Source organism: Oryx dammah, unplaced genomic scaffold (assembly GCF_014754425.2).
Source record: "Oryx dammah isolate SB20612 unplaced genomic scaffold, SCBI_Odam_1.1 HiC_scaffold_26, whole genome shotgun sequence".
NCBI classification, from domain to species: Eukaryota; Metazoa; Chordata; class Mammalia; order Artiodactyla; family Bovidae; genus Oryx; species Oryx dammah.
Genome location: NW_024070210.1, coordinates 32,087,322 through 32,102,886, shown reverse-complemented (window position 1 = coordinate 32,102,886; position 15,565 = coordinate 32,087,322). Strand labels below are relative to the sequence as shown.

General features: G+C 34.8%; 2 protein-coding genes across 6 annotated transcripts in view; one reads left to right on the top strand and one right to left on the bottom strand.

Moving 5' to 3' along the window:
* Window positions 1-15,565, top strand: part of KIAA0586 (KIAA0586 ortholog) — a 140,137-nt gene that overhangs the window by 95,280 nt on the left and 29,292 nt on the right. For 3 of the 5 annotated variants that reach the window (XM_040226336.1, XM_040226334.1, XM_040226338.1), the window contains 2 exons: window positions 2,829-2,986; window positions 6,456-6,564. In XM_040226336.1, coding sequence (XP_040082270.1) covers window positions 2,829-2,986; window positions 6,456-6,564 — 267 coding nt within the window. The remainder of the gene's footprint in view (window positions 1-2,828; window positions 2,987-6,455; window positions 6,565-15,565) is intronic. The other 2 variants (XM_040226337.1, XM_040226335.1) reach the window with 1 other exon arrangement.
* Window positions 11,386-12,295, bottom strand: LOC120852881 (GTP-binding nuclear protein Ran-like). The gene has a single exon (XM_040226355.1). It carries the CDS (start codon window positions 12,043-12,045, stop codon window positions 11,659-11,661), a length of 387 nt encoding a protein of 128 aa, XP_040082289.1. The 5' UTR covers window positions 12,046-12,295; the 3' UTR covers window positions 11,386-11,658.

Below are 15,565 nucleotides of genomic sequence, written 5' to 3'. Positions count from 1 at the left end.
AGAATTAGGAGGAAATAAGAATGAATGGAATTTGAGGTGCCTTTGGGTTTCATACAAATGGAATAACTTACTAGACATGCAAGAACCAAAGCTGCTGCTGGCACTGGTGATTCAAGCAGACTGCTTTTTCAAAGCAATAGTATTCTAGAAAAATAAAATGAGGGATTTCAAATTATAATTAATTAAATTTGACTTGAATGGAATAATCCTTTGAGCATCCCTCTTAAAAAGGGATAACTAACATAATTACACTCAATGAGTGTAATTTTTAGAAGTGATGTAGCTAATGCAACATTGTTGTCATTGCTATCATGGAATCCTTGCCTGACCCCTTATCACTGAGTTCGATACCGTCAAATATTCTCTCTGTGTAGTCCTCTAATGTCAGCTGCCTAATGTTGCTCTTAGCACACTGATTTGTAATCTCACATGAGAGTGGGGACTTTATCTTGTCTGCTGTCATAGCTCTGTCATCTAGCAGAGAATGTAGCATAGTCAGTAAATAAAGGTTAAGTGATAGAGTGTTTTATGAGCGGAGAGTTATTATGCACTTTTAATGCTTTTGGGAGATGTTTGTTTATACACTTTGTGGGTTTCTACATACATATAATTTTTTTCTTTTATCACAGTCTATCTTATGTCTTTGTAATTAATTTTTTTTATTACACCCATGTGTCAGCCACATATCATTTTATATAAAAATAAAATGTGATTATATTATATATTACTTTAAAGTATAGATTCTTTTTTTTTTTTGAATGTTCTTCATCTACCCCTCCTCCTCACATTTTTTCCTGTCCCACTTTATGCCTTATCTCAGGTAACACATGTTAAGATTCTGATATGTAACCTTTTAGGTTTTTTTCCCTTCTGCATATAGTTATATATGATAGGTACATATGGTGTGTGTATATTTGTTGTCATTTTTCAAGTTGAGATTATATCATGCATTTTGTTTTCACCCAGGAAACCCTGTGGAAATTACTCCAGGTCAACTAGTATTACTTAAATTCATTCTCTTTATGGACTGCATAAAACCTTTCAGTGTGGATTTCCAGTAATTTATTCAGTCATTGCTCTATTGATGAATGTTTACTTTATTACCATTTCCCCTCACTATAAACAATGCTAGAGTAAATATTCACTCATGTATAGCCTAACATTGGAGAAGGAAATGTCAACCTACTCAGGTATTCTTGCCTGGGGAATCCCATGGACAGAGGAGCCTGGCAGGCTGCAGTCCATGAGATCACAGAGTCGGACGCAACTGAGCGACTAACAACAACAACATAGCTTAACATATTACTGCGTTTTATATTTAGGGAGTAGTTTCCCAGAAATAACAGGTCCAAGGGAAAATATATTTTAAATTTTAAAATAGATATGCCAAGTTGCTGTCTTAAAGGTTTAAACTAATTTATCTTTATCAGTAATATATTACAACCTTTCCCCTGTATCCCTGCCAGATATTATTTTTATTATCTTTTTTATTTTTGTCAATTAAAGTATAAACATATGACTGACACCTGGTGAGTTTATATTTGATGATTATTTGGATTTGCTCTTCTGTGAATTACCTACTTAAGTTCTTCCCCTGTCAAGTTATGTTTTTCTTATAACTTTATGTAAAACTGTGGCTCAGCTGGTAAAGAATCTGCCTGCAATGTGGGAGACCTGGGTTCGATCCCTGGGTTGGGAAGATCCCAACAAAGGGAAAGGTACCCACTCCAGTATTTTGGCCTGGAGAATTCCATGAACTGTATACAGTCCATGGGGTTTCAAAGAGTCAGACACAACTGAGCAACTTTCACTTATCTAAAAATACAGATTAATGTAAAAAAATAGAGAGTGATTATTCACTATACCTAAGAAATTTTGAACAGACTACCTGTAAGTGGAACATAATATCTGTGGGGTCTTAAAGTATCATTTCATTTGAAACAATTTAGTTTATGTGTAGAGCTTCAGGTCTATTTCTGTTGATTAAAATGAGATAGACCATACTGTGCTGTATTTAAAAGATGACTGTTAATTAGGAAAAACAGAATTTTCTGAGAAATAATTTAGCAAGAATGTGAAATAAGGAACAGTGAGTAGGAGTTGAAAGATGAGGATTTTAGTTCCTATACACCTCTTAACTAGAATTCTGATTTTTGAACAATTGGTTAACTTTCCTGAGCCTTAGCTTTGTCAGTGAAAGACAGTTATAAAATTATCTGATCTTCTTACCTTACAGAATGATTGTGAGATTCAAATTACATGAGATCATGTATGTGAAAGTGCTTGGAGTTTAAAGTGCAATATAAATGTACAGTGATGTTATTAGATAAATACTTGTTTCTGTTCATATTGTCTTCTTTTCATTGATTTGATTGAGATGTCATTTGGATAAGGAAAAGAGGAGCTTGATTGTTTGAAGAAAAATATCTACAGAGCAGAGCTAAGCAATGTCAACATTTTCTAGTCAGGAAATTGTCCTTTGCTTTAAGATTACATTTTAGATAGAAAGTATTCTATTGACTTTTATTGACCGAAAAGGTATTCTGGAGGGTTGGAAGTTGGTATGTAAGAGTGGGTGTTGTGTAGGGGCTGCATAAACAACTTGCTGACTGGAACCCTAGAATAATCCATAGACATGTTTGAACATAGGTACTTTTTGAATTTGCTCAGAGCTTTGGTTTTAATTGCAATGAAGGCTTGGTGACAGGCATTTTCTGTTGACGTATTTCTATTTCTAATTCAGCAGGTGAGAAATATTGGTAATTTTAGCCAATTTTTCTTCCTTTAAGAAATAGTTTGTTTTAACTTTTTGTTTACTTATTTGATAGCAGATGCTGTTTATGAAGATTTATGTGCTAGTCATGGTCCAATGAGTTTGGGAGAATTGGAGTTGCAGCCAGATCCTCCAGTTACTCTTCCCAGGACACTTCTGACAGCACAAGAAAGTGATGTTAAATTATCAGAAGCCACTGAAGACTTTCCTCAGGTACCCAATTAAGTACTTGTACTTTACTTAAATCAGAATGGTAACAGTATTGCCTTAGCATGGTACACTATCAAGAGCACAGTCTCTGGAGTCAGACAGCCTCAAATCATGCCTCCTTTTTTCTTTTTTTTTTTTAACTGACTCAAACTTGGCTATAAATCTTAGCTTATACAACTTCTAGCTGGGACCTTGAATACATACATAGCTTATTTCTAAGCCTTAATTTCCTTGTCTTTAAATTAAAAATTAGAAATAATGTATATAAAAATGCCTGTTACCTAGGTAGATAGCTATGTTCTATATTCCCATGCAATAACTAGCTTAGTAGTTTGTGCATAGTAGGTATTCAGTAAATATTTATTATATTAAAATTCGTGAATTCTTGTGTACTGAAAAAATAGGATACTCTCCAAGATGTAAAAAAAAAAAGAATGCTCATGTTAAATTAAATGCAATAGCACTTAATTACAATGCTATTACAATGTTTCTCATTGTGGATTAATTTATTCAATAAATAGTCATGGTATGGTACTATATAGCATTGCAGGGTGTTGCGGATGAAAGCCAAAAATGTATAAGATAAAGATTGTTTATGGAATACACTATTATGTAGGGTTTAATATTAACAACCTATGACCAAATAAAGATCAAGAAAAAACTAATAATGAATAAATATCTGTTAGTCACTTCTGTAATAAAATAAAAGTTGTTTGTGGCCTTGGGCTAGGCAAAAATGGCACCAAAAACTCTGTCCGTGAAAGAAAAAAATTAATAAACTGGTCTTATCAAAAAATAAGAACTTCGCTTTAAGACACACTGTTAAAAGAATGAGAAGACAAGCTACAGATTGGGAGAAGATATTTGAAAATCACTTATCTGATAAAAAGCTTATATCTAGGATCTATAGGGAACTCAGAATTCAATATTGAGAAAACAATCCAATTTAAAAATGGATGAAATCTTTGGATAGATACCTTACCGAAAGAAGTGAGCACATAACAAGATTTTCAACATCAAGTAATCATTAGGAAAATGCCAATTAAAACCACAATGAAATGCTACTACACACCCATTAGAACATCTAAAATTAGAAAGGCTAACAAGCCAAATTTTGGCAAATGTAAAGCACTTAAACTCCCACTGCTGTGGGAATGTAATATGATTCAACTGCTTTGGAAAACAGTTTAGCAATTTCTTAAAAAAGTAAAACATACACCTACCATATGACCCAGACATTTCACTTCTAAGTATTTATTTACCCAAGAGAAACTAAAACATGTCTACACAAAGACTCACACATGAATGTTGATAGCAATTTTCCATCCCTGGGTCAGAAAGATCCCTCCGAGAAGGAAATGGCAGCCCACTCCAGTGTTCTTGCCTAGGAAATTCACGGACAGGGGAGCCTGACAGCTGCCATCCATGTTGTCACAAAAGAGTCGGACACGACTTAGTGACTAAACAACAGCAAAAACTTTACACACACAAATGTCCATAAGTTGCTAAATATACACGTTTTGGCATATCTATAAGATGGAATACTATTTAGCAAGAAGAAGCCATGGACTACCAATACATAGAGTAACATAGATGATTTCACAAGAGTTATGTTGACGGGAAAAAAGCCAGAACCCACACCCAAATAAGAGTGCGTACTTTATGATTCCACTTATATAAAATTCTAGATGATGCAAGCTAATCTGTAGTTATAGGAAGGAATACAGAAGGTTATGAATAAACTTTTGAGACTGATGGATTTATTCATATTATCTTGATTGTGATGATCACTTATTGAGAATATACATATGTCAAAATTTAGCAAATGATACACTTGAAATATATGCTGTTTATTGTCTATCAATTGTACCTCAATAAAGATATTTAAAAAATAAAAGAAAGATTGCTTTCCTTTATTTATTGGCCTGTTTTAAAATAAAACTGCAAAGTGTTACCATTAGAATGGCTTCAAAAAAATTCATTTCTTAGATTTCCTTTATTAAAGGAAAAACTGACTGGTGATAATAATAGCATAAACTTATTTCTAGTGCTTATACTCAACTGGATGCTGTTCTATGTTTGTTACATATTTAACTCATTTAATCCTTACAACAACGTACTGAGGTAATTATTATTATCATCCCCATTTTATGAATGAGGAAATCAAGGTATTTGGGCATTAAGTAACTTACCCAGAGTCAAAGCTAGGTAATGCTTTACTCAGTGTCAAAGCTAGGTAATGCCTTACCCAGATTTGAATACAAGCAATTTAGCCCCATAATCTGAATGCGTGCGTGCTCACCTCTTTGTGATCCCCTGGACTATAGCCTGCCACGCTCCTCTGTCCATGGGATTTTCCAGGCAAGAATACCGGAATGGGTTGCCCTTCCTTTCTCCAGGGGATCGTCCTGATCCAGGAATCAAACCTGCATCTCCTGAGTCTCCTGCATTGGTAGGCAGGTTGTTTACCACTGAGTCACCTGGGAAGCCCCACAGTACTCTGTGGTTAAGGGAGGCAGTCAGTAGGAAGGTTCATAGGAAGGTTCTAGTTGAAGTGGCCCAAGATAGTCATAGTACTCATCTTAGAAATACACATCAAAATAATATTTCCTTCAGGGCAGAAACCTACATATCAAAGGCTCTAAACTTAAAAGACCAGCGGTAAGGCTAGTTGTGACTATTGCAGCTTGAAATTGCTCATTCTTACCTGTAGATAAATAGGTACCTGCCAGCACTGGAGTGGTTACATTTCAGTCCGTGTGGATAGGTTTCAGATTCTTCTCTGCTTATATTTTGGTAAGAGTTCAGAGACATCTTAAGTTTCTGTCAAATTGTATCTGGTAGCTGTTCTTAGAGACTCATTCATAACTAGACTCATAAAACAGGAAAGAAAGAATGGCTAAATTCGTCACAATTTGTAAAGTGTGATTGTGAAGGAATTTTACTACTGAAAATTTTAAATTTGATTAGATTGTAGTAAGGAAAAGAGATGATGAGGCTTATGGTAGAATTTACATTTCTTGAGTGACAAAGGATAATAATACCTCCTCAACACTTGTGAGAATTAAATGATGTTATTATATATAAAAGCTTTTTGAAAATTGCAGTACATTATGCAGATTTTCATTTTATGCAAAAATAGTTATATGGAAGTACTTACGGCCAAATTAAGTTTTTATCCTGTCTGAATCCATCATGTATGTATCTAGAATAGTTGATTTATAAGTAGCTCTGAATTCTCTAGTAAGAAATAGAAGCTATTTGCATATTTGAAATCTGTATATTATCCAAATCTTTTGAAAGATTTTATTTGTAATCTCTTTTCTTTCGTAATGTACTCTGTTACCCATCTGGTACTTAGAAAGCATGCATAATATTCAAATTTTATATAATAAACACATAAATAATTGCTCAGATCTTTTAAAAGTAACTTAAAAAATGATGTTATAACTTCATATCTTTAATTCTTTAGTACCAACAAAAGCAAGACCAAGATGTTAAGCAAGTTGAACACAAGCCAATTCAAAGTCGTTTAATACGTGTAAGAAATAAATCTGATATTTCACTTTCACAGCAGCAAGGTAAGACTAGTTTTCTTGTAATAGTAGTTTGATACTTGTGATACTGAACAAATACATAATGAGAATTCTTTACTTTTATATGTCTTATTATCTCTATTATCTTATTTTTTCACATTTAGTCCATTGGGATTAAGACTCTCATCCTGTATTTGAGTATATATATGTTAGTTCTTTTTATCAGTAAATGCTATTTCTAATAGATTTTAAAAACTCTTAGGTAGTATTTTTCTTTTAATCTTATTTTTTGGTTCTTGTACAATTAAATGTCAGTATCTTTTTATCTATGTACAAGTCTGTAACATAGTTGTCTGTTTTAAATTATGATAAAGGCAGCAGTTATGGATATTCAGGAGCTTTGTAAAGGCTGTTTATATTGTGTGGTGATTTGATTAACAGGTACAACTTATAAAACAAAGGACTCTCATGTTAAATGCTGTCTTATGAATGAACTTTTCTATATTGTTTGATTAACAAAATGATGTGGCTAAATGTTTCTATACTCAGTATCACAGCATTTTGATGTTGTCTTTATGTTTCTACAAGGTTGCCTTGTTTGCCTTCTTGCTTCTTAGTCATTCAAATTTTATATAACTTAAATTCTGAAGTTTGGCAGTAGAAATTAAGATTTTTTTTGTTTAAAAATTCTGTCTGCAAAAGTGTTAGGAGTATTTTGAGCAGTAGATTTTTTTTTTTTTGCTTTTTATTTGTGTGTTTTTTTTTAGCTCATGTATTGAATGCCAGTCTAATTGCAAAGGTAACTAGGCATTTGGCATTTTGAGGAAGACCTAAATGAGAAAGAGCTTAAGATTATGTTATTTATGTTTTTACTTTTCTGTTTGTTTTCTCTTCCTTTCTTGCTCCAGCTTTTCAGAACTTTGCCCTCCTGACCACTTTTTTAAACTTAACAATGGTACAATGATGTTAGTTATTATGTTGATATTATATTTTAGAACCCTATGGAAAATTGCCTGTAAAACTTTCCTCATTGTATTAAATCATGACTATGTAGATACGAGCAAAGGAATATGTCTCAGATAGTATCAGAACTGCCTGATGTCCTACTGAATTCTGTTACCACTCATGGCCAATGACTGTATATTTAATTTAGTTTTCTAAAAAAATATATAATTTCTTAAATGTATAGATGAATTTTATCTCCTTGGAGAAGGTTGTATGTAATAAAATGATCATTTTTCTCAGCTGATAAGGAAAATATATTTGGGAATATTTTAAAGGTAAATCTCTTTAGGAAAGTGACATTGTTTTCAGTTTCATGTATATGAATAGCCACAAGATGGCAATATTTAAATTTTTGTTGACTTAAAACAATGTCATTAAATAATGTCCAATTAACATTTAATGTCAATAAAAATAATAGAAGAAGCCAATATGTTAGCTAGTGATGCAGTTTTATTTAGAAAGAATTTAGAATAATTAGATTTAATATGTGTAAAAATTATTTTCATTTAATTTTACATCTAATACAAAGAATCTGCCTGCAATGCAGGAGACCCAGTTTGATTCCTGGGTCGGGAAGATTCCCTGGAGAAGAGGTAGGCTACCTATTCCAGTATTCATGGGCGTCAGACGGTAAGGAATTCACCTGCAATGCAGGAGAGCTGGATTCCATCCCTGTGTTGGAAAGATCCCTCTTGAGGAGGGCATGGCAACCCACTCCAGTATTCTTGCCTGGAGAACCCCCATGGACAGAGCAGTCTGGTGGGCTACAGTCCGTGGGCCACAAAGAGTCAGACGCGACTGAGTGACTAAGCACAGTTACAGTATAATACAGAAGTTAGGGGAGCAGGCCTGTGTCAGCTTTAACCAAGACAAATAAATACCCAGTGGGCTATAGATAGAACATTTCAAATAGGAGCCGAGTGTTTCACTCTGTAATTGATATATATCTCCCTACTAAATAGTTTTTGAATGAATATGATTCCTTTGGCAATAGTCAGTTACAACTTTTTTTCCCCATAAATTTTGTGGGGTTTTTTCCTCTGATAAAACTCTGATACGTTGCCAGATGTTTCAGAGACTAGGAAAGTCAGAGTGCCAAAATAATCCTCTAGGGCTTTCAGGACTTTGACTGACCTTGAAGGAATTCAATCCTATCTTTCATACGCAAAGGGCCTTGAAGATAATGAAGGAAATTCACCTTATCACAAGGGAATCAAAACCACATCTTTTCTGGAAGATAAATTCTTCTACAAATACTTGAACCCAAAATTATGGCTGTTTCAGGAAGAAGTATCATGTATTTCACTTTGAAATGTATAGTAGTTTTATATGTGTGTGTGTGTGTGTGTGTGTGTATGTGTGTGTGTATCAAGAAACCAAGCCATTTACCAGCAACAGTGGTAGTTTTTCAGTGATCATCCATTAAAAACTGACTGAAGATAATGGTAGAACATAGATTCTAGCACTAAGCTTTTGGGAAATCTGTAAAGACAAGCTTTCTCCTCTCCCCTGGATTATTACTTTGAGATTTTTACACAAAAGAGAAAAATTGAATTGAGTTCCAAAAGATGATATCTTTGGAATCTAAGAGTAAAACTCTTGGCTTTGAATTCATTGAGTGTATTTTTGATCACATGATATCACTTATCTGATTCTAAGCCCTGATTAATTATCTAACAGTTTTATAGTGAAAGCAACTTTTTAATAATTTAATTTAACAACTCATTTTTCCCCCCTTTCACTGTGCAACTTAGCTTTCTTCAGTACTAATGAAGTATTTGTATTTAAATTCATGTATTTGTTATGAACCCAGGAACAATTAAATTATATTGTGATGTATTAAAATAGTTCACTTTAAAAAATATTTTTCTTTAGTTTTTCTCTTAAAATTTTAAGAACTTCATAGTAAATAATAAATTAGAAAATCAGACATGCTTTACTAGAGTCAGTGGGAAAAAATTAGAGTATATGTTTTGTGGTTAAATAGTTGTCAAAGGTGTTTAAAATTACAGCATTCTTCCATTTTCTTATTTATAGATGATATATGTTGCTCAGAAAATACATATCAAAGTGCTAAAACTAATTAATATAATTGCAATAATTTATCAAAATCTGGTTACTTTTTTGGGAAATCACAGATAGATTTTTTTTTTTTTTACATTATGTATTGAATTGGGCTTCCCTCATGGTAAAGAATCTGCCTGCAATGCAGGAGACTTGGATTCCATCCCTGGGTCAGAAGATCCCTTGGAGAAGGGAATGGCAACCCACTCCAGTATTCTTGCCTGGAGAATTCCACGGGCAGAGGAGCCTGGCAAACTACAGACCATGGGGGTCACAAAGAGTAGGCTCAATGGATATGAGTTTGAGCAAACTCCAGGAGATAGTGAAGGACAGGGAAGCTTGGCATGCTGTAGCCCATGGGGTCGCAAAGAATCAGACATGACTTGGCGACTGAGCAACACCAACAAATGTCTTGAATTTAATTCCTTTATATCTTAGCACCTTTTATAGCTCACTATAGTGATTGTAACTTCAGATATGTGAGAATTAGGAAATTCAAAGCTTATATATATTTGGAAGCTATTTCTAACCACAAGTGCAAATGAAAATTTTAGCCTTTGTATTTGAAATATAGTTAAGTTACAGTAGATCTCAGAATTACAATTGGTTTAGTAATTTTAAAATCACAGTTAAAAGTTTGTGTAATTGATTTTTTTCTCATAAGGTATGACAGTAATTTAAAAAACATATGTGTAGATCTCTGATAGAGTTCCCAGAAGAAGGGGCACAGACTAACAAGTCTGCCCCAAATCCATGTAACCAAATGTTTAACAAGCATAATCTGAGTAAATGTGTTTTTTACAAACCCATGCTATTACTGATTAATAAAATAGAAATTCCCTTTAAAATATTGCTGAATGTGGGGTTTCTGTTTCTCCCTAGGAGGAGGAAGGTGGAGAATGTCACTTCTGACTATAATAAAAAGTCAGATAAACTGTAAAATCATAGCATTTCTTGAACCAATCAGATAGCTTATAATGTAGAGCAGGTAGCTTAAAGTCCACAGAAAGGCAGACATCTCCAGAGACATGGGACACAAGAACTGTGTCACCAGAGACTGTGCCACAATATAGTCACAGGCACCATACAAGCAGATAAAGATGTGTTTGACTGAGCTTTTCTTTTTTTTATTTTTTTTTATTTTGAGCTTTTCTTTAATGAATTAGTAAAGGCCAAGCATAGAGCCATTGGTAGCTACTGATATAAAAATAGTTCACTCCTACTTGGAATCTCTTCTCCACAGACCTCTGGAAAAAGAATGGGAGCTAGGACAGGAGACTGGAGAGATTCTCATTCACTGATACAGTCTTGGAAGGGTAGCTCCCAGTGCCAGAAAAATGGGAGAACTCATTCCAGCATAATCCTGATACCAAAACCAGGCAGACTTTACTGGAAAAGATTATAAACCAGTATCCCTCATGACCATAGACAAAAAATTCCTCTACAGAGTACTGCCAAATTGAGCTGACACTTTTTATTATTCAGCATTCAGCTGCATTTTCCCAAGTCCTTTCTGAACCTGCAGTTGAAAATGGCTTCAGTTCGGTTCAATGCAGTTGCTCAGCCATGTCCGACTCTTTGAGACCCCATGGACTGCAGCACGCCAGGCTTTCCTGTCCTTCACCATCTCCCGGAGCTTGCTCTAACTCATGTCCAGTGAGTCTGTGATGCCATCCAAAAATGTCTTGTTCATTCTTTTTTTTTTTTTTTTTTAGATATTTGAAATACAACTTTATTCTGATTCTAAACGAAAAGGAATGGGAATGACAGTAACAAACAAGATTCCACCCCTCAATATTGTCATGTGACTATAGCAGTCTTATATTTGAAACTCAAGGAGGAAACAACTGTGTTCCAAAACACCTAAATATGCAGGTCCAAAAAATGAAGGTATTTTTTTTTAAACTGCCACATTCACTCCAAAGCCCATCCATCTCCTTCAGCATCCAAAGATTAAGCACATGTTCTGCTTAGCTATATAATAAAGTGGCAAACACGCTGCACCACTGACATCACAGGACAGTTGCCTATAAAACTAGACTTCTGACGCTGGGCCCCAGCTTCACTTTCTCACAGGTCATCATCTTCATCCGGGAGAGCAGTTGTCTGAGCAACCTCTAAATCGTGCTCGTACTGTGCTGCCAAGGCTGGGTCCATGACCACCTCTGGCGGGGCAAGAGCAGGCATGGCGACAAACTCCAAGTTAGGGTCTCCAATCAGTTTTCTAGCAAGCCAGAGGAAGGGCTTTTCAAAGTTGTAGTTACTTTTGGCAGAAATGTCATAGTACTGAAGATTCTTCTTTCGGTGGAAGACAATTGACTTTGCCTTAACCTTTCTGTCCTTAATATCCACTTTGTTGCCACACAACACAATTGGGATGTTCTCACACACTCGTACCAGATCTCTATGCCAGTTAGGCACATTCTTGTAAGTAACTCTTGATGTTACGTCAAACATTATAATGGCACACTGAGCTTGTATATAATAACCATCTCTCAGTCCACCAAATTTCTCCTGACCAGCTGTATCCCATACATTGAACTTAATAGGTCCTCTGTTGGTATGGAACACAAGAGGATGGACCTCAACACCCAAGGTAGCTACATACTTCTTCTCAAATTCACCAGTCAGATGACGCTTCACGAATGTAGTTTTTCCAGTACCACCATCACCAACCAAAACAAGCTTCCAGAAGCGTCTCCGCGCCCGTCTGTCTTGTTCATTCTTAACTCACCCTCCAGATCTTTGGTGCCCTGAACGTAATCTTTTTTTTTTTTTTTTTTTAATTTTCTGTAATTATTGTTGACTGTGCTGGGTCTTTGTTGCTGGTCAGGTTTTTCTGTAGTTGATGCGAGCGGGGGGCTACTCTCTAGATGCGTGGGCTTCTCACTGTGGTGGCTTCTCTTGTTGTGGAGCACAGGCTCTTGGGCATGCAGGCTTCCATAGCTGCAGCTCCCGGGCCCTAGAGCACAGGCGCAGTAATGTGGTGTGTGTGCTTAGTTGCTTGGTGGCATGTGGGATTTTCCTGGATCAGGGATCAAACCCATGTCTCCTGCATTGGCAGGAGGTGTCTTCACCACTGAGGCACTAGGGAAGCCCTGAACATAATCTTAGCAATAGTTTCCATTTCCTGAAGCTTTATTAGGCACTTTATGTTGTCTCATTTATTCCTCATAATGCCACGCCACGCAGTTGGTAATTATTCCCATTTATATGAGAAATGGTAAGGTTCATGAAGGTCAACTAACTTTCCCAAAGCACACAGTCTAGAAAATGAAGGTCTAGAACTCAAGCCCGTATCTACTTGAGGGCAAAATTGATGTTCTTTTCCTTGTTTTATACCATCTTATTGAGTCAACACTTAATAAATATTTATTGTACCACTTGATAGTTTATGTCAAGAGCTGCCTTTACCAACTCTGTATTCTCCAGACTGATGAAAGTTTCAGAGAAAGTGATATATAGGATAGTTTTGTAGTTTATTTGTTAAGATAGGCTTCTCAGTTTATTTAATAGACCTTGTTTCCCAGCATAGCACTGTGCTTAAATACAGTCAGTGATCAATGTGTTGATTGAATTGAATTTGATGATTCAGTCCATTTTGCTTTTGACCCCAAACAAAATTTACTTCTGTTACTTAGTAAAAAGATAGAAAGAAGAAGAGAAGGAGAGAAAAGAAAGAAGAAGAAGAAAATGAGAATAGTTCCTTATAATCATTTTTCAGTTGATACTTTTGAATGTAGACATGGTACAAACAGCTATCGTACAATAACCTTAAGTCATTTCAATCCCACTGCTGGGCATACACACCGAGGAAACCTGAATAGAAAGAGACACATGTACCCCAATGTTCATCGCAGCACTGTTTATAATAGCCAGGACATGGAAACAACCTAGACGTCCATCAGCAGAGGAATGGATAAGAAAGCTGTGGTACATATACACAATGGAGTGTTACTCAGCCATGAAAAAGAATACATTTGAATCAGTTCTAATGAGATGGATGAAACTGGAGCTGATTATACAGAGTGAAATAAGCCAGAAAGAAAAACACCAATACAGTATACTAACACATATATATGGAATTTAGAAAGATGGTAATGATGACCCTGTATGTGAGACAGCAAAAGAGACACAGATGTGTAGAGCGGACTTTTGGACTCTGAGGGAGAGGGTGGGATGATTTGGGAGAATGGCATTGAAACATGTAAACTATCATGTAAGAAACGAATCACCAGTCTATGTTCGATGCAGGATACAGGATGCTTGGGGCTGGTGCACAGGGATGATCCAGAGAGATGATATAGGGTGGGAGGTGGGAGGGGGGTTCATGTTTGGGAACTCATGTACACCTGTGGTGGATTCATGTCAATGTATGGCAAAACCAATACAGTATTGTAAAGTAAAATAAAGTAAAAATTAAAATTAAAAAAAAAAAGAAAAGCAGAGAAAAATAAATAAATAAATAAAAGATTTTGTGATTTCTTTAATGTACTAAAATTTTTCGTTCTTTGAGGATGTGTTAGTTAAGCAAGGGGAACAGACAACCAAGAATATGCCTAAAGTAGAGAAAGTTAAGTTGGGTTACATGTTAGTCAGTGGGCAGTATTTTTGAACTCTAAATGAAATAGAAATAGTGTGAGTATTCCTTCACTCATTCTTTATTTTTAAAATTGAGATAATTATAAAATTTTACCTTTCATAAGGTACAGTTCAGTCATTTTTAATATATTTTAAAAGTTATAAAAATTCCAGAAAATGTTCTTTGCACTAAAAGAAATCCCATACCCAATAGTATTCATTCTCTACCCTCCCCTCCCCCCAGTTCCTGGCAACTGCTAGTTTACTTTCTATCTCTATGGGTTTACCTATTCACATTTTATATAAATGGAATCATACAGTATGTGGGTTTTGTGTCTGTCCTCTTTAACATGTTTTCAAGGTTCGTTCATGTTGTAGAGAATGTCATTACTTCATTCCTCTTTATAGTTCAATAATGTTCCATTGTATATTCATTCTTAGGTCATTATTTTTAGCATGCTTTTTGTGTAAAAGATTGTGAAGGTGCTTTGGAGTTAGAGAAAGAAATAAGACAAAGCGTCTTCTCTCAAAGGATAAGAAAAAGAAAAAGGAGTTGTTTGAGAAAAGTAATTTCTTTAAAACACTGCATTTCAGAAATAATTTGTTGGAATGCTATTAAATATAAAAAGACAAACATCTTTTTGTAATCATAGTGTCAAATTGTCACTTTTTTCTTACAGTACTGAAAAAGTAAACATATGGCAGCAAGTGTGTTAGGTCAACTTGCTGATTGTCTTTATGTATATACATTTCTTACATTTTATGTGAGAATGTTTGGATGGAGGTGGGGACATAAGCCATATGAGAGAAGACACTCTTCTGGCATGTTAATGGATTTTTAGCATAGATGAGTATTTCCACTGTTCCTACCAGACAGAATTTACATCTTTTATTTAAAAATAGAAATATATGTGTGTATATATGTTATTATATATATGTGTGTGTGTGTGTAATCTGAGAGAGAAATGTGCATAAGTAAGGCTAAGAAGATTGATAGAAAAAATCTATTGGAAAAGACACTGAAAATTATTCAAGGATTTCCATAACATTTTCACTTGTTGTTGCTAAAGTAATTTCACTTCCTATGTTGGAGTATTTTAATTATGGAAATTATTTACTTGTCTTATTGTTATAGAATTAATGATACATTGTGTATGATGCACATAGATTTTTCTCAAGTCTTTGATAGTAAACCTGTCTCACCAAAAACGTATACTAGGGTTGTTTTGAAGACTTCCCAGTATTCCAGAAATCTGTGCACCTCTTTCATTGTTCTTAGGCAGATTTCCTAAAACCTGACTTTAAAGTTTTTATGCTGTTGTTTATAGAAATCAAATTGATATAAAACATAATTTAAATTATTCATTAAACCTAGTAGCTTTTTTATTTAGCAGCC

What these genes read in the sequence shown, in the direction of transcription:
- LOC120852881 (XM_040226355.1), bottom strand. Translation starts at nt 12,045, where the DNA reads ATGTTTGACGTAACATCAAGAGTTACTTACAAGAATGTGCCTAACTGG.